Genomic DNA, 19,612 nt, shown 5'->3' on the forward strand with positions numbered 1-19,612 from the left:
CAGAAAGCGAGAAATCACCCCCCAGGGGGGATGGTCACGCCGCAATCCCTTCTCCTCCATTCTCCTCTCGGGATCTTGGGCACGCACGCACTCGCCCCCGGCGTGAGTTTTAAGCCACCGGGTCCGGGACACGAACCGCGGTCGACTACGTGGGAATCCAGTGACATAGCCATTACACTAACTGCTGGTTCCCTTATTCTCTTATTTCTATCTGTCTTTAGTTTTCCTAGTATAGCACTCCCTTCAGAACTTCTTGAAGAGTTGGTCTGGTGTTAAATTCTTTCAGGTTTTGTTTATCTGAGAATGTTCTTGTCTTTTCTTCCCATATGAGAGAGAGTCTTGCTGGATATAATATTCTTGGTTGAAATTGTTTTTCACTTAATACTTATAATGTATTTCCCCATTCTTTCCTTGCTTGCATTGTTTCCGACGAGAGGTCTAAGGTTAGCCTGATGGGATATCCTTTGAAAGTAACTTGATGTTTCTCTCTTGCCAATTTTAGTATCTTGATTCTGTCTGTGGTTTTGGTCAACCTGGCTGTGATGTGTCTTGAAGAAGATCATCTTGGGTTGAATCTATGTGGGGTCCTTTGTATTTCTTGGGTCTAGATCTTTGAATGCCTTTCTAGGTTTGGAAAGTTTTCTTCCAGGATTTCATGGACTAGATTATCAATGTCCTTATTAGTTTCTTCACCTTCTGGAATACCGATGATCCGTATGTTTCGGTGTTTAATGATATCTAGTATTACTTGTATGTATTCTCATTTGGGGGGGGGTTATTTTCTCAGTCTTTTGGGTGAACTTTTTAGGTTAGAGGTTCTATTTTCTACATCTGAGATTCAATCTTCTGCATGATCTTATCTGCTTTGTGTATTTTCAAGGTAGGTTTTGATTTCCAGTAATACAGCCTTCATCTCTACCAGTTCCTTTTGATTCTTTTTCATGATGTGTATCTCCTCTTTCAGATTGTGCAGGAACTTCCTCACCTCCTGGAACTCGGTGTCTCTTTTCTCCTGCACCTTCTGGAGTTTGTTGTCTCTCTTCTCTTGCATCTCTGTTAGCTTTGTCACTATGAATGTTTAACATTTCTTATCTAACATTTCTATGAGTTCCCTTGTATTCTCTGTGGAAGAAGAGGAGTTATTTTTTTCCCTTGGAGGAGAGATATTTTCTTGGCTTCTCATATTTCTTGTGCCTCTATGGTGTCTTCTAGTTATCTGATGGATTATACGCGTTTTCCTAGTTTTTGGAGTTAAATCTGCGCTTTTTTTTTTAAAGTATTCTCTTTTTTAAAATTATTTAACTTTATTTATTATTTATTCATTTGTTTATTTAAATTTGACCAGAGAGAGACAGAGTGAAAGAGAGAGAGAGAGAGAGAGAGCGAAAGTGAGAAAGCAAACTGCCAGGTCCAGGACTTGAACCACGGTTGACCATGTGGGAATCCAGCGCCTTTAACCACCATGCCACCCGCCGGCCCCCAAATCTGCACTTTCAGAGGAATGCAGGAGGAGGTGACGTGAAGTCTCTAAACAGTACTATTTTTTTTCCCTTTGCACAACTGATTCAAGCGAATTGAGAATTAATCTGACCCTAGGGACCAGCAGTTGGCGTAGTGGTTATGTTGCCAGACTCCCATGTAGTTGACCGTGGTTTGACCTATAGCAAAAACCTCTCAAAAAAAAAAGAATTAATCTGACCCTAGGGACCAGCAGTTGGCGTAGTGGTTATGTTGCCAGACTCCCATGTAGTTGACCGTGGTTTGACCTATAGCAAAAACCTCTCAAAAAAAAAAGAATTAATCTGACCCTAAAGTATTCAGATATTTGGCTACTGAGCACCTTGACCATGTGGAAGCTGAACAGAAAAGTGAGAAAGGGAAAAAGAAAAGGAAAGGGAAAAAAAAGAAAACCAAAAAGGAGGGGGGAAAAAAGACAAAAACAAAAAAAGAAAAGAAAAAAATTTTTGACTAAAAAATGAAAACCATGCAGCACACGTGGCGCGAATGGAGCCACACAGAACTCCAATGTCGATGACCGCTGATTGGCTTCTCCTATGGGGGCGGGGGAAGGTAAGAATTAGAGCGGCAGACAGCTAAGAAGTTTAAAATATTTTTTAAAAAATTAAAAATAGAAACAGAGAGAGACAGAGGGAGTAAGTAGGGTGCTCTAACCTGGCTCCTTGGCTATGTCAGGAGGGCAGAGGGTCCTTGGCGGTCCTGATCCCTGAATGGGGCTGCTCAGAACTCAAACATAGAAGGCTGCTCTTTGGCTTATCCTGGCTTCTTGGCTGTGACTAAGGGGGGGAGGAAGGTGAAGTCTGGGCAGGGGGTCTTCGGTGGTCCTGATCGTCCATAAACAATGTTAAAGTAAAATCCGTTACTGGGACCAGCAGTTAGTGTAATGGCTATGTCACTGAACTCCCATGTAGCCAACCGTGGTTCGAGCCCAAGACCTGGTGGCTTAAACTCCTGCCGGGCATGTGTGCGTGCGTGTCCAAGATCCCGAGAGGAGAATGGAGGAGAAGGGATTGCGGTATGGCCATCCCCCTGGAGGGTGATTTCTTGCTTTCTGTCTCTCTGTCTGTCTCTGTCTTTTTGGCAAATGCACGTGCCATATAGCAAAAACCTCTAAAAAATAAAAATAAAAAAAATAAAATAAGTTCCTAAAAGCTTTTGGGTTGTTGGAAAAGTCGTGACACATTTTTTGCATAGAAAAACATAGATCGTGGGATCAGCAGATGGCATAATGCTTCTGTTGCTGAACTCCCACATAGTTGACTGCAGTTCGAGTCCTGGACCTGGCAGCTTAAAACTCACATTGTGCATGTGTGCTCAAAATCCTGAGAGGAGAGTGGAGGAGGAGGGATTGCGGTGTGGCCATCCCCCGGGGGGTGAGTTCGCGCTTTCTGTCTCTCTTTCTCTCTCTCTGGCGAGTGCATGCTCCCTATAGCAAAAATCTCACTTAAAAAAAAAAAAAACCATAGAGGGACCAGCATGTGGAGTAGCGGTTACATTGCTGGACTCTCACACGGCTGACCACTGTTTGAGTGTGAGACCCAGTGGTTTGCAGTTCATTGCAGGTGCGTGTGCATGTGTGCCCAAGATCCTGGGAGGAGAGTGGAGGAGAAGGGATTGTGGTGTGTCCGTGCCCCCGGGGGGTAGTTTCTCACTTTCCCTCTCACTGTCTGTTTCTCTCTGGCAAAAACCTCTAAAAAAGGTGGGGGGGGGGGAAGAAAACCACAAAAAAAATACGTCACGACTTTTCCAACAACCCAGTAATATTTTGGGTCAGTACTTTGAAGACCAGAATATGTGTAATGACATGATAGGTCTGTGGAGCCAAGCTGAGGTGACTCGGTCTGACTTTTGTCATGTTCGGGTTTTTAAATGATTGTTACTGACTAAGCCTGGGACCATAGCTTCCGGACCCTAATTCATGTGTGCATTTGAGTGAAACGGCTTTTACCAGCCACCCGGGGTGTTATATGAAATATACTTCCTGGACTTGTCCATAGTCTAGAAGGTAAGGGAGCCAGGTCTCACGTGACTGACTGTAGTTCAGATCCCCTCCAACCCCCACGCCCCACAACTGGTGAGTTGCAAAATTTGCCATGCCCCAAATCTTGACAAGAGGGAAAGGAAGGAAAAAGATTGTAGCATGACCGCCTCGCACTGGGGTGCTTTTTCTCTCTCTCTCTCTCTCTCTCTCTCGTTCTCTCTCTCTCTCTCTTTCTCTTTTTTTTTAAATTTTAAAAATTTTTTTGGAGAGATTTTCGCTATAGGGCGCATGCGCTCGCCAGACAGACAGAGAGAGACATAGAGACAGAAAGCGAGAAATCACCCCCCAGGGGGGATAGTCACGCCGCAATCCCTTCTCTTCCATTCTCCTCTCGGGATCTTGGGCACACACGCACACGCACCCGGCGTGAGTTTTAAGCCACTGGGTCCAGGACACGAACCGAGGTTGACTACGTGGGAGTCCAGCGACATAGCCATTACGCCAATTGCTGGTTCCCTCTCTCTGTTTCTCTTCATCTCTCTGGAGAGGGCACACATTTTCTGGCAACTAAGATAAAGTAACTTGCATCAAGGTTTTTTCTTTTAAAAAGTTTTTTTTTTTTTTTGTCAGAGGACGCATGTACTCACTAGAGAAAGAGAGAGAGAGAGAGTGAGAAAGCGGCCCCCGTGGGAGATGGCCGTGCTGCAGTTCCTTCTCCGTTTCTCTGTTTGAAATATTGGGCACTTGCACACACATGACTGGTGTGTTTTTTAAAGGCACTGGGTCCAGGACTTGAACCATGCCGTTGACCATGTAGGACCCAGCTCCTTCACCACCACGCCACTGGCGGACCTAGTTCTAACATTTACAAAAAGGAAAAAAAAAATAGATGCTTCCTTACAGTGGTGTGAATAATGGTGGGTGGGACTGACCCAAGGCGGGACAGTCAAGTGCTGTGCAAACCCTGAGCCACACGGTGCGCTGTGGTTCAGATTCTGGCCCTGGTGGCTTCAAAACACACCCAGCCCGTGTGTGCTCCGAATCCGGATGGGACGGAGAAATCGAGGGAAGGGGACTGTGGCGTGACCATGCCCTGACGAGCACGCTTCCTCTCTGTCTTTCTCTGGTGAGTACATATGCCTTTCAGCAATTAAAAAAAAAAAAAAACAGTAGCTGCTTTTCAGATATACTATATTCCGTATTCTTATCTCTGTGTTCCTGGGTGACGATTTTGGAATTTCTTTCCAATTCTGAAACTGGCAGTAGGTTCCGATCTCCCTATCTTCTGATTTATGTCAGTACATCACAAGCTGATCTGGCAGAAAGCCTTTCTTTTCATTTTTACCAGTGCTAAACAGATTGGTTTCTATACTCGATCTTAGCCAAAAGGCTGAGAAGATAGATTGACTCTTTAGAGAAACATCTTTTACTTCTCGGTATAAGAGAACTTTTCATTTCTAAAGAGAAAAGGAGGCTGGGCCGCTGAGAGGCAGATAAAGGTGGAATAAAGTTTTTATGCTTTAATGGCTCTGCATCCTTTAGGTATGTTTTAACTTTATAGTTCTTTGCCCGCAATGTTCATAGGCTAGGAATAGATTATTTCACCCAGCAGGCAGGATACTTATGTTCAAAAAAGAGCAATAAATTTGTTTTTAAAGCACTTAGTTGTCTTACAGATCACCATGTGGGATTTGGCCAGTGGGAAACTTCTGCGATCAATAACAGATGCTCATCCTCCAGGAACGGCAATCTTGCACATCAAGGTAATAGCTCTGTTTTCTTTTTCTAGTCATTTTTATTATTCTGCCTTTGTCTGCATTTTAAAGTCCGTGTATCTATGTTGATCATCAGAAGCTCCAAATGTGTTTAATATGGAGCTGGGCATTACCTTATAAATAGCATTGTTGACATGGTGCTGTTTTTTATTTGACTTAACCCAAGTTAAAACCAGAGATGGGCCAGTATGGAAATACTCAACTGCAAATTGTAATGACGTCTAATGGGTGTAACAGCAAACAGGGCAAATCCACACGGTTCCAGACTAGCGGCGGGCAGCAAAGACTCGCAGCGCCCCGCTGAAACTCGTGTGGAGAGTTCAGAAAGGCTTTTGCCTCTGTTAAGGCTGCCAAGATTTTATTGCTGAGGTGGTGTGCCCTGTACCCTTTGCTGCGAGTTCGCTGAGGTTCAAGGCACCAATTGAGAAAGAACCAGGGTTTGGATTTTGTTTAGAAATGTATCTGTTGGTTTATTTTCTTTCAGACCTCTAAAGGGAAAACATTAAGCCTTGGCTTTCTTTTTACAGGCTTGAAAAAAACAAAGTGACTGAGTTAAAAGGTTTCGTTTATAAATATATTCTGAACACTGGTTCTTGCATGCTGTCAAGCCCATGTTCAGAAGTATAAAAGGTAAAGAACTGTAACCAGGGAAGTCTAAAATCAGATCCTCTGGATCTTAATCATGTACACATTGTGTCGCTTAGCTGTGCAGAGCTCTTTTATCCGGACTATGCTTTTTAAAGGCTGCAGGCATCTGGAGTTTATATGTGTATATCTAGGTTAGTTACAGAAAAGTCTTTTGTGACAGGCAGTATTGAAGCATTTAGTAACAATGAAAACAACCAAGATAAGTAAAAGTGGAAAGAATTTCTCCTCTTTCAGAACATTATGGTAATTTACCTCGACCTCTTTTCATATGGCAGGAGAAAACTTCTAATGTGTTATAGCTGATTATATATCTATGTCTTATCTCTCTTAATAGAGTGAGGTCTTTGAAGTTAGCATCTGTCATTTATCTTTTTGCTTTAACCATAGTAGCTGCTCAATGAATGTTTGATTAAAGGACTAACTAGTTGGTGGTCTATATAAAAGGCCAATCCTTTTGCAAAAAAAAATATATCTGGAGAAACAATAAGAAAAGATAAAGGTAGAGAGAAAAGAGAATAATAATGCAACTGAAATTAAAGCAATTAAAAGCCATTCTGTTGCTTGGGATGGGTGACGAACTGGTATATGCTGATGCGACATTAGAGGAAGAGGTATTTATGGTCAGATACTTTGAAAGTCTCAGATGGACAGCGGTCACTTGCACTTCAACATTCTTTTTTTAAATTTTATTTATTCATTCACTGATTTTAATTTGGCCAGAGAGAGACACAAAGAGCGAGAGAGGGAAAGTGAGAAAGTAAGCCACCAGGTCCGCGACTCAAACCGTGGTTGACCATGTGGGAGTGTCCAGCACCTTAACCACCACGCCACCTGCTGGTCCCTGCACTTCAACATTCTTATACATTGTTCTCCAAACTTAACCTTACAGCCCGTCAGTACAAAGTCAGGCTGGCACCCTCTGCGTGTGTGTGTGTGTGTGTGTGTGTGTGTGTGCGTGTGTGTGTGTGTCATTATATAAATATAGTGCTGAACTAGTTTTGAGGTACATTATAAAGTGCATACGGAAGAGCAGAAAAGTAGTTTTCTACCTCTGCTCGTTTTCCTGTACTTCGGTGGACCGTCTACGCACACTCCTAGGGTATATGCTTCCCATTTGGGTGACCGACTTCGTTATGTGTGGAACGACTTCGTTTTGCACGTGTGTGGGGTCAAGGGAGAGTAACGTGCAGTGTCCTGCTGGGCCTCATCCATCCCTGACTGAGCACGAAGCAGGCCGTAGGCTGGGTCACCCACCTCCGGGCTTAGAGACGTCAGTCAGGGTAATAGCAACAAGTGAAGTTACTCCGTTCTGTCTTACAACACTTGTTACACTTCAGAAGAGCTCAGCACTCGCTGTCATTACGGACATTGTTTGTTTGTTGTTCTGCATTTTTCATATTAGGTAATAATACTGAAGTATACCCTGTGAAAGAAGACAAGGAGGTAACATTTTTAGGAAGAGTTACATAGAAAGTTAATAGTTTTAGAGATAATGGAGTAACTCTTCAGTTATTCAGAAAATATATTCAGACAGATTTATTTCCCATAGGTCCCAAGTGTCTTATACTGTTTATTCTTGAAAACTGGGCAACTGCAAATGTGTCTAAAGAAGTTAACGTAAGACTCCAAGCAGAGAATGTTAAGATTTTTCTCAGTCTTAGCTTGTATTTTTCTTGTATCCCAATGAAAGATGTCTTTACATTTTTGGAGGTTTCAGTGTTATTGAGATATTGAACCATTTTTATTTTAAACAAGGGTAAGTTTATATACTTAGAGTGATGAACTAAAACTAGTGTCGGTAATTCAAATGCTATTAGATATGTATGTTGTAGATCTTCAAAATTTCTTTTTCCTTTTCTTAACACTTGACTGCTTGGTCAAAAATCTGTAAGACAATAAATTTCTTTTCTGTTTAGTTTACAGATGATCCAACTCTGGCAATTTGCAATGACAGCGGAGGCTCTGTTTTTGAATTGACATTTAAGTAAGCGACTGGTGGATATTTCTTGACAAATGAAACAACTAGTTCTGGTTTAATGAAATTGAACATAAAGAGGTCTGGAAAACCAACATGATTGAAAATAGGTTATGACTCTTTCTTATAGTTACCTGGGGAGGCTTCTTGAGCATATGGAGTTTGGGCTCAGCCCCCACAAAATTTAATTTCAGCAGTTCCAAGTACTCCTATCCTTCAGGAGTCTCTTAAGAACTGTTGAGCCTGGGAACTATCATTTTGGAGTAGTTACTAATTTTGGTTTAGGCTGCAGGCACAGTTGATTATAACCATAATATTAAGGAGGAGGAAGATTTTTACTACCTAAGAATTACTCTGTTTAATAAGAACAAAAATTGCTGGGGCCAGCAGATGGCATAATGGCTACATTGCTGGACTCCTACATGGTCAACCATGGCTTGAGTTCTGGACCTGGTGACTTGAAACTCACGCCAAGTATGTGTGCGTGTGTGCGTGCCCAAGATCCCGGGAGAAGAATGGAGGAAAAGGGATTGCATCTTGGCCTTCACCATGGGGAGTGATTTCTGAACTTTCCCTCTCGTTGTCTCTGTCTCTTTCTCTGGCTAATACGTGCTTCCTAAGGCAAAAACCTCTTAAAAAAAAAAAAAAGAACAAAAATTGTCCAGATACATTAAGGAACATTTATGAAGTTATTTTAAAAAAGTAGAACATATTCCATGTGTACCACGTGTTCATATGTTCTTCAAAGTTAATGGCCATCTTTATTTTTGGCATTTCTCATAGCTTCTCAACAATGCTGATGAGTTTGAAGTCATTGTTGAAGAAGATACTATTCATCTGTCAGCTAATGCTTACTGAGCACCTCCTCTCTGTAGGCATTTATCCAGACATGAGAGTTAGAGCTGTGAACAAGCCAGCCCCCTGCTCTAACAACTTACATACTCGTTGGAGGTGGGGGCGATAGGGAGACGTGGGAAACCAACACCTAAATACCTTTAGGTAGGTGTGAGTGCTGCGAAGGGAATAAGACAGGTTAGTGTGCTGGAGTACACTTGAAGGCAATTTCAGAAAGGCCTTTCTCGGAAGGCGGCATTTAAAAACAAACAGACAAAACCTGAAGGAAGAGCTGGCCAGCAAATGCAAAGACCTGGGGGAAGTGTTCCAGGCAGAGGAACGTTCCGATGCTAAGACTGAGGTGGCACATCTCGGCCTGCTGGTGGAGGGAGGGGCAGAGGCAGCATGATTATGTCAGTAACAGCAGTAATGGGAGAGAAGTGAAGGCAGCAGCCAGATCCTGTGGGCCTGTAAGACGTAAGTAAGAGTTTCAATTTTGTTTAGGTACAGGGCCAAGCCAATGTAGAGGAGCCATAGATCAGACCTGTACAGTGAGAAGATCTTGCTGCTGCTGTGTGGAGTTCGGACTGTGGGGAGCAAGAGTAGGAGGCAGCTGTCCAGGCTAGAGGTGGTGTGTGGACCGTCACCAAGTGGATTCTGAAGTGTTCGGTTATGTTTGCAGGAGAGTGATGGGAGTGCGGACGTGCGAATCGAGATGTCTTTTCAGTGGTTCCAAGGGCGAAGTTTGCTGTATTGAGCCGCTGCACTCTAAGCCTGAGTTGAAAGATCATCCCATCACACAGTTTTCATTATTGGCCATGGCCTCCTTGACAAAGGTGGGTGTATTCAGAAGGTGGAACTCACAATTTCTAGAGATACTGAACACCAGAAAATGACAAAGTCTAAGGTAAATGTTGAAAATCTATGTTTCTTCTAAAGATACTGGTCATTGGACTGAAACCATCCTTGAAAGTGTGGATGACTTTTCCCTATGGACGGGTGAGTAAGCCTCTCCATCTGACTGGCAGAAGGGAAGGCCGTATCAGGCTGGGGCGATGACTTGTGAGGGCCAACCCTGTATCACTGGCAGGTCAAGAGGAAGTCAGCATTCCAGAGGTGGTTGTCTGACTTACCTCGAGGTGACCAAGGCAGCACCAGCTGGGGACTACAGCCGAGTCCGGGATCGTAAGAGCTTGCCCTTCCATACCTTTATCACTTCCGGTTTTTCTCACATAAACAGCATATGACTGGTGTTTGTTCTTAACCGCAGGTCGGCAGTCTCTGTGTATTGCTGTCCTGTGGTTGAATTTTCCTAGAGTCATTCACTGCCCTTTTGAGTGTAGTGTGATTTGCTTATTAGATTTAAAGTGGGAGGAGAGGCTGATGTGTTGAGTCCCTGCCTTGATTTTCGGTGTGTGGAAGGCATCTGTGTGTGTGACTGCCGCAGGGAGGCAGGACGAAGCTCTCATGTCCACTGCTCTGACACTGAACTGCTGACAGAGCCCGCCCTCTGTCATAGCCATCAGAAATTGCTACTTACAGACGCTTTTCTTGGCTTCTGCTTCTGCTTCTGATATTTTACTTTGAGGGATGATACTTTCCAGAATGCATTACTAATACCCCAGTTTCCCCTTTCTTTTCCACTTGCTTGTTTCAGAGAGTTGTGATTTTCCAGTGAGTGTATGAGGAGAGAGATTGATGTGACGAGATGGAGAATGATGGCTAGTTCAGAAAGCAGCCCTACACCGAGGGGGAGCACTCTTCTTATTTATACCATTCTTTTCTGGGCCCTAGGGGAAGCAGGTGTGTCTTTTCAGATGGGAAAACTGGTTTCTTAGGTTAGCTTTACAGTAAATTGAGGGATTTGATCATGGTGGTATGCGTTTGCTTTTTTTTTTTTTTTTTCCTTAAGGTTTTTGCTATAGGGCATGTGCACTGGCCAGATAGAGGGAAAGTGAGAAATCACTCCCTGGGAATATGGCCATGCCACATTGCCTTCATTTTCTTGGGATGCTGGGCATACGTGCACATGCACCTGATGTGAGTTTAAAGCAGCCGGTCCAGGACTCAAACAAAGCATGGTACACCATGTGGGAATCCAGTGCCTTAATTGCCTGCCACCTGCAGGCCCCTTTTCTGTATGTTTTTAATTGATATTTTTCCAATATTTTATTCTGAATACTTTGGAAATTTTTTTTTTTTTTTTCATTATAGGGCGTGTGCGCTCGCCAGACAGACAGAGAGAGACATAGAGACAGAAAGCGAGAAATCACCCCCCAGGGGGGATGGTCACGCCGCAATCCCTTCTCCTCCATTCTCCTCTCGGGATCTTGGGCACACACGCACACGTGCCCGGCGTGAGTGTCCACCGAGTCCGGGACGTGAACTGCGGTCGACTACGTGGGAGTCCAGCAACATAGCCATTACACTAACTGCTGGTTCCCTATTCTGAATACTTTCAAACAAAGAATTTGAGAGAATTTTTACATTGAACACTAGTGTATCTGCTATCTAAATTTTACCATTACCTTTTGCCTTTTTTTTTTCTTTTAAAGAGAGAGATTTTTGCTATAGGGTGCATGTACTTGCCGTAAAGACAGAGACAGAAAGTGAGAAATCAAACCCCGGGGGGATGGCCACACCGCAATCCCTTCTCCTCCATTGTCCTCTTAGGATTTGGGGCATATGTGCCCGGCGTGAGGTTTAAGCCACTGGGTCCAGGACTTGAACCATGGTTGGCTCCATGGGAGTCCAGTGACGCAACCATTATGCCACCTGCTGGTACCTGTACTTTCTTTATTACTTATCAGCCCATCTCTTTATGCACCCATCAAACTACTTTTTCATATATTTCAAAGTAAATTGTAGAAACTAGTACTCTTCTCCCTAAATATTCAGCATATATATCGTTGGCTAGAGATTAGTATTTTTTAAGTTTTTCTTTTGGTGTAAAATTTACATAAAATGGGGGCCGGTAAGTGGCATAGTGGTTAAGGGTGCTAGACTCCCACATGGCTGACTGTGGTTTAAATCCCAGACCTGGCAGCTTGCTTTCTCACTTTTTCTCTCTCTCTTGCTCTGTCCCTCTCTAGTCAAACTAAAATATAAATAAATAAGTGAAGTTGAACAAAATAGTTCTTAATTTTTTTAAAATTTACATAAAACGAAACGCATGGCTCTTGAATGTATATTTGCTGAACTTTGACAAACGGGTATATCTTTGGAAACCAAGCCTCTGTCAAGGTGTAGAACATTGGCATCAGTCCAGAAAGTTTCCTTATGACACTTCCCAGTCAGTCCTGTTGAGTTGGAATTTTAATGATAAATTGGGTAACGTTTTATCCGGGAAGACTAGTCAGCTGTTCTTTTGGACCAGAACTTCCACTGCCTGTCTGTTACTTTTCTCCTTCTCCTCACTTAGATGGACCCGTCCAGTGTCCCACTGCTAGCCTGGCACTTCGTGGCAGTGCATAATTATGTGAACCCCATGCTTGCTTTCTGCAGAGGAGATGTTGTTCATTTTCTGTTGGTAAGTCCTAATGTGATGCCAGGTGTGTTACAAAGTCTTTAACATTTCTTCCCTGATTCACCAGGAAAGCTAGGTTGTAGAGCCCTGTTAAAGAAGTACTGGCATCGAGGAGAATAAACTCACATAATTATAGAGCTAGATTACAAGAGAAAGGAATGTGGCTAAATAGTATCTCTAAGAAGTAAATCAAGGAAGCGTAGGTTTTTTCTTTTTTTTTTTTTTTGAGAGGTTTTGCTATAGGGCGCGTGCGCTCACCAGACAGACAGAGAGACAGAGAGACAGAAAGCGAGAAATCACCCCCCAGGAGGGATGGCCACGCCGCAATCCCTTCTCCTCTGTTCTCCTCTTGGGATCTTGGGCACGCACACACACGCTCCCGGGAAGCGTTTTTTAAAATTTTTTATTTGAAGATAGAGAAGTCAAAAACATATTTAAGAGCAAAAGGAAAAGAGTCCTTACAAAGGAGTGGCCAGGGGTCAGCCCTGTAGTACAGCAGTTAAGCACTGTGCTTTGGGAACTGGATTCCATATGGCCAACTGCAGCTCAAGTTCTAGCCCAGTGAAAGATAAAAGGTTCCGGTGTGACCACGCTCCACTGGAGAATGCTTTCTCTCCCTCTCTCTCTCTCTCTTTTTTTTTGAGAGATTTTTGCTACAGAGCATGTGCATTCACCAGAGAGACAGAAAGTAAGAAATCACCCCCAAGAGGGGATGGCCCCACTGCAGTCCCTTCTCCATCCTCTTCTCAAGATTTTTGGTGTGCACGCACACGCTCCTGGTGTGAGTTCTAAGCCACCAGGTCTGGGACTCGAACTGCAGTCAACTATGTGTGAGTCCAGCAACGTAACCACTGCACTATCTGCTGGTCCCTCCCTCTATCTCTTTCTCTCATGAGCACACGTACCTTCTGGCAGTTGAAAAAGAGGCGTGACTGAACGTGCTAGCAGAAGAGGGGTGACGCTAGACAGTGATGGAGGGGCTAGCTAGTATTTAGAGCACATACAGTTCACGTGATTTTCTTTGGGAAGAACTTTAGAAAGTCTTAGGGAAATAGGTGGTGTTGACATCGATCTTTTTAGTTTATGAAACACTTCTAATACATGCGGCATTTGAACAGTTTGGCACTATCTTATTTTCGTTTTATGGATGAGGAAACTGAGGAGTAAGAGGCTGCTCTTGGTCACACAGCAAGAGTAGTAGGACCTGAACGCTGGCTCTAGATGGCAAGTTTGCCTCACCAGTTTCCTTCCTGTCAGGGGCGTGATCTGTGATACTGGGACTACACGCCATGTTCACAGCACGTGGGCTCAGGTTTTGGTTTACAGCATCACTGGAAGTGATGGGACTAGAAAGCAAACAGGAATTGGGACTTACAAGGAAAGGCATCAAGATTACTACTATGAAAGTATGTTAAAGGGGGGACCAGCAGGTGGCAGGGTGGTTAAGGTGCTGGACACTCCCACATGGCTGACCATGGTTCAAATCCCGGACCTGGCGGCTTGCTTCCTCACTTTCCTCTCTCTCTGTGTGTGTCTCTCTCTCTCATTCTCTAGTCAAATTAAAATAAATGAATGAATAAATTAAATTAAATTAAAAAAGAAAAGTATGTTAAAGGGACCAGCATGTCACATAGTGGTTATGTCACTGGGTTCCATGGCTGACTGCGGTTTGAGTCCCAGACCTAGTGGCCTGAAACTCATGCTGGGTTCGTGTGCATGCATGCATGCGTGCCCAAAATCCTGGGAGGAGAATGGAGGAGAAGGGACTGTGGCTTGGCCTTCCTCCCTGGGGGGGGGGAGTGATCTCTCACATTCCCTTTCAACTATCTGCCTCCCCCTTCAAGTGCATGTGCCCTAAGGCAAAAACCTCTAAAAAAAAGTGTTTAAGGAAACCTAAGTTGAATATAATGCCCCCCTCCCCCATAGGTTAAGGTGACTTGGATCCCACATGGCCGACTGTGGGTCAGATCCTCACTCCCATGGCTAAGAAAACACACCAGGTGCATTGTGACAATATGGAGAAATGGAGAACGGGTTGTGGTGTGGCCACACCCCATTGGGGGTACCTTCTTCCTCTCTCTGTTTTTGGTGAATGCATGCATCCTCTGCTAATTAAAAAAGAAAAAAAGAATTGAGTGTCCTTAATTCCAGGTGGTCAGGTGCATCTGTGTTTATCTTTCTTTATTGTTGTATTACCTTAGAGCAGACGTGGGAAGTAGAAGATGAGGGTTATAGAGTATACACGTATACGCTGCATATAAACAAACTCCGCGCTGGTCCTTCCGGCTGTTGGAGCTGTAATAGCACAGCTCAGGAAAGCCTAGTTTTGGTGCAGCAGCGTCTTTTTTCCCTTTCTTTAATGAACTCCTGTTGATTTTACTGTGCCATGTCTCCAATCCCACTTTATACTTTAGCTAAATAGAATCACTGCTCTGTTGAAGTTAGGTGGTTTTGAATCATGACAGTAATTGAATCATGCCACAACATTTGCCAATGCCAGCAACCAAAACACCAGCCAGGTATGCCTTAGATTTTGGTACAAATCATGGGGTGAGTGATTTTTTTAATTCAAGTAATTATTTTGTTTTCTTTTTTTTCTTAAAAATTTTTTTTTCCTTTTTTGGAGAGGTTTTTGCTATAGGGCATGTGTGCTCGCCAGAAAGAGAGAGACAAGAGAGACAGAAAACAAGAAATCACCCCCCAGGGGGATGGCCATACTGTAATCCCTTCTCCACCATTCTCCTCTCGGGATCTTGGACACGCACGCACACACGCCTGGCGTGTGTTTAAGCCGCCGGGTCCGGGACTCGAACTGTAGTAGACTATGTAGAAGTCCAGTGACATAGCCATTACACCAACTGCTGATCCCTCTTTTAAATTTTTAGAGGTTTTTTTCCTTAGGGCATGTGTACTCACCAGAGAGAGAGAGAGAGAGACAGGTGGGAAATCACCCACCTAGCGGATGGCCACAGTCCCTTCTCCTTCCTTCTCCTCCCAGAATCTTGGGCACGCATGCACACGTGCTGGGTATGGGTTTCAAGCCACTGGGTCCAGAGCTTGAACTGTAGCCAGCCAGGTGGGAGTACAGTGACATAACTGCTTTGCCACCTGCTTGCCCCCATGTAATGAGTTCTTTAATTATCAGTATTTTTGGCCTCTCCACACTGAACGAGATTTATACCGTTAAGTGGAAGATAATTAAGTATCTGAAAAAGTCCCTCAGAAATAAAAATATTTAAAAAAAAATTTTTTTGGAGAGGTTTTTGCTATAGGGTGTGTGCACTTACCAGAGGGACAGAGAAACAGAAAGTGAGAAATCACCCCCCAGGGGGGATGGCCATGCCGCAATCCCTTCTCCATTCTCCTCTTGGGATCTTGGGCACGTATGCACATGCACCCGGCATGAGTTTAATCCACCAGGTCCAGGACTTGAACCATGGTTGACTACATGGGAGTCCAGTGACTTTATGCCAACTGCTGGTCCCTAAAAATTTTTAAAGTTTAAAAAAAATAAAAAGAAACAACAAAAACATTAATAAGTCCCTCATAGAAGAGCTGATATTTACATTATTTTTATTTCATTATCAGGTTAAGAGAGATGAATCTGGAGCCATACATGTCACCAAGCAGAAGCATCTTCACCTGTACTATGACCTCATCAACTTCACTGTGAGTGTCACTCAGATGAAAGCCCCTCACGCAGCTCCTGTCATGCTCAGGTGCTGTGGTACAGTAAGGTTACTAGACTTCCTGCCTTGAATCTTGGCCTGTGTGATCATATACCATACAAAAGTGGAGGCTTGCTTAGTTTAGTGTGATGTAATTAGACCTGTTTACTGCCTCCTAGCTTTACGTCCTACAGAACGCTGGCAGAATCAGAAAACAATTTTCTTTAATAATGTCTTAATTAGCTCAAAGAGGAGTTTGGGTTAGAAGAATTCCAGTGAGTTTCTTCAGGGTCGCTGCCCTGCTTTCCCTGTACATTTTCGTGCTTCTGAGCTTGTCCTGATTAGTTCCGAAACTTGTGTAACTTGTTCATTTACTGGGACTAAAACCTTTGCAGGACTGCTCGGTGGTATGGTGGCTAAAGGAGTCAGATTCCACATGGCTGACTGCGCATTTTGAATCCTAGTTCTGGCAGCTTGAAGAGCACACGGGATGCATGTGCATACGTGCCCCAGTCCCCAACAGGATGAAGACGTGGAGAAAAGATGGTGCATGTCCTCTGGCAATGAAAAAAATCATAAATATGTATGACTTACTGAGCTGCACGTTGAATTTTTTAAAAGAATTATTTAATTCAATTTTTTATTACTATTTTTTAATTTGACCAGAGAGAGAAAGGGAAAGCAAGAAAGCAAGCCACCAGGTCTAGGACTCAAACTGCAGTCAGACATGCGGGAGTCCAGCACCTTAAACAACATGCCACCTGTTAGCCCCAAGCACATTGCATTAATTTTTTTTTTTTTTAACTTACAGCTTTTCATGAGCCAGAAAGAGAAAGATAGTATCCCCAGCAGTATCTCGCCATGCCACGATCCTTCCCTGGCCCTCAGCCAGCTAAGACGTTGGGCATGCTTCGGTGCCAGGTGGTTCAGACAGCATGGGAGCCAAATCCCAGCTTTCCCACGTGGCCTCCGCATCACACCCTGGTGCACTGCTACCTGTGCCACGGTGCCGGCGCCTGCCCGTCACGTTTGGAGCTGTGTATATTGTCTTAGAAATTAGGGCTTTTTCCATACACATTTCATGAAGTAATTTCTTCAAACTTTCATAGGCTCTCAGTGTCTTTACCACCTCCAGGACTCCTGCTGGAATCATCCAAAACAGTCTTCTGTCACTTCTGTGTGAGACGTTCGAGATAAAGTGCTTTTAAAATCTGCAAATGACATACCAATAAAAAAAGCTTCCCAACCCTAAGTAGCCATTCTCCTGACAGCAGGCAGTTTATCCTACAACATATTTGTGATGTGATCTGTAACTCTGTTGGTTGTAAATTACCTTTAAAAGGCTTCTTTACAGGGGTCAGCATTTGGCATGTTGGTTGAGGTGATGGATTCCCACATGGCCAACCAGGGTTCGAGTCCCGGACCTTGTGGCTTGAGGATCACGCCATGCACATGTGTGTGCCCAAAATCTCAGGGGATTGTGGTGTGGCCATCCCCCCTGGGGGTCTGGTTTCACACATAGTTTCATACGTGCTCTGTCTCCAGCAAGTGCACACATCTTATGGCAAAAAAAAAAAAAAAAAAAAAGAGAGAGAAAGAAAAATCTTTAAAAAAATGTTAAAAAAAAAAAAGCTTTGTTTACAGCAATGTCTCCACTTGCAATTTTGCGGGTCTAATCTCAGGAGTAATTATTAAACTTTTTCTTTGTCTCAGTCATTCTCTTTCTTTTAACCTCGTGACCTGTGAAAGCACTTAAGAAAAACTAGCACTAATTAAGATTGTCTGAGGCTAAATAGTGAGTCTTTCCTAAATCATACTTCGTCTTTCAAAGTAAGCAAAAGAATAACTTGAAGAGCTTTTTGTAAAAGGTTTGTATATCAGACTCCCTGTTTACCTTTCTGTTTTTTTTAAGAGCGATTTTTGCTATGTGTGCATGCACTCGCCAGACAAACAGAGACAGAGAGACAGAAAGCAATAAATCACCCCTCTCGGGGAGATGGCCACGCCACAATCCCTTCTTCTCTATTCTCCTCTTAGGATCTTGGGCATGCACACACATGTGCCCAGCATCAGTTTCAAGCCTCCGGATCCAGGACGTGAACCATGGTTGGCCATGTAGGAGTCCAGCAGCGTAACCACTCTGCCATCTGCTGGTCCCTAAACTCCCTGTTTTCTGAGTGAGGTTTTTTTGAGAGGGAAGGGAAGGGTGACTTCTATATAGTAATAGAGTACTGTGTATGTCCTTAGCATCTGTTAAAAGAAAGTTAATCCATTTTTAATTTGGTTATTTTTGATATGGTATTATGCAAATAACAGGTCATGCATATAAACCAACATGAATACTAGAGAGTTAAAGTGCAGGGAAGTACTTTGCTGGGGCTGCTTTTAAATTCTAATTGAGCAGAATTTAAGACTTCATTTATTTCTTGAGGAAGGATTAAGATTTCTAAAAATAAGAAATTATAATTTATATAACCCAAGAAATTTGTCAAAATCAATCCTTCAGAAGAATTTTATTTATTTATTTATTTATATTTTTTTGCTGTAGGGTATCTGTGCTTGCCAGAGAGAGACAGAGAGAAAGAGAGAAATGAGAAGTCACTCCCACCCCTGCAGGGGAGATGGCCATGCCAAAACCTCTTCTCCATTCTCCACTCAGGATTTTGGGCACGCACATACACACTCCTGGAGTGTCTTTCAAGATGCCAGGTCCAGGAGTCAAACTATGCAGTCAGCCATGTGGGATCCAGCCACCTTAGCCATCATGCCACAAGTTGGCCCTTTTTAAAACTATTTAGTACCTTTATAATTATAGTATCAATAATACTGAAAGAAAATTCTGAACATACAGAGAAATAGAAAGAGCAAAGAAAGAACTCTCGCATAATTTTTTGGAAGGTTTCCAAAGAAAACCATTTTCCAAAAAGCTTCTATTTTAAAACTATTTATTACTTCAATGCTATTAGCCGTACTTTGACCAGTTAAGTTTATGAAATTTGATTTGCCTTTTTTTCATTAATATTATAAATACTAGAAATGCAGGACTTTACACCGTGCTTAAGTAATTTATGCCAATGTGCCTTTAAAAATGTTTTTGTGAAAACCAATATATTGTGTAATCGATTGGTTACAGCTTGTACCCTTTGACGCTATGACAGGGTCATCTTAACACTGTCAAAATCCAGTCCCATTTTGTGCATGTTTGTTCTCTGGGCTGTCATTGAGTAGTTCTTGCTCTGGTTGCGTTGCCATAGAAGTTATTAAATGGATAAGGTCTTCAGTGCAATTTAACTGGATGGTCAAGCTTTCTCCTTGTCCTAAATGATGATGAAGGCTAGGCCTCATTTGTGTTTTATTATGTGCTTGGATTGCAGTGGATAAATTCACGGACAGTCGTGCTCTTAGACAGCGTAGAAAAGTTGCATGTCATTGATCGGCAAACACAAGAGGAGTTGGAGACGGTCGAGATCTCAGAAGTTCAGCTGGTCTATAATAGCAGCCATTTCAAGTCACTAGCCACCGGAGGGAATGTCAGCCAGGCGCTGGTAAGGGCAGTCCCTTGTTGTGGTATTGCTTCCATAAGCTTGGTATTTTGTTGTCATTTTGTTTGTTTTTTGTTTTTTTTTTCTAGATATAGGAATCCTGGGAGTTATCTTTTCTGTCTTGTGATGTTTCTTTCATTATTTG

The 19,612-nt window shown here is 43.1% G+C and overlaps 1 protein-coding gene across 9 annotated transcripts in view; it reads left to right on the forward strand.

Annotated features, from left to right (window-relative positions):
* Nucleotides 1-19,612, forward strand: part of VPS8 (VPS8 subunit of CORVET complex) — a 255,683-nt gene that overhangs the window by 41,864 nt on the left and 194,207 nt on the right. For all 9 annotated transcript variants that reach the window (XM_014592535.2, XM_014592539.2, XM_014592532.2 and 6 more), the window contains 7 exons: nt 5,176-5,262; nt 7,839-7,906; nt 9,414-9,567; nt 9,671-9,730; nt 12,153-12,260; nt 15,846-15,926; nt 19,300-19,470. In XM_014592535.2, the coding sequence (XP_014448021.1) occupies nt 5,176-5,262; nt 7,839-7,906; nt 9,414-9,567; nt 9,671-9,730; nt 12,153-12,260; nt 15,846-15,926; nt 19,300-19,470 (729 nt within the window). The remainder of the gene's footprint in view (nt 1-5,175; nt 5,263-7,838; nt 7,907-9,413; nt 9,568-9,670; nt 9,731-12,152; nt 12,261-15,845; nt 15,927-19,299; nt 19,471-19,612) is intronic.

This window comes from Tupaia chinensis, unplaced genomic scaffold (assembly GCF_000334495.1).
Source record: "Tupaia chinensis unplaced genomic scaffold, TupChi_1.0 Scaffold000708_1, whole genome shotgun sequence".
Classification (NCBI taxonomy): Eukaryota; Metazoa; Chordata; class Mammalia; order Scandentia; family Tupaiidae; genus Tupaia; species Tupaia belangeri.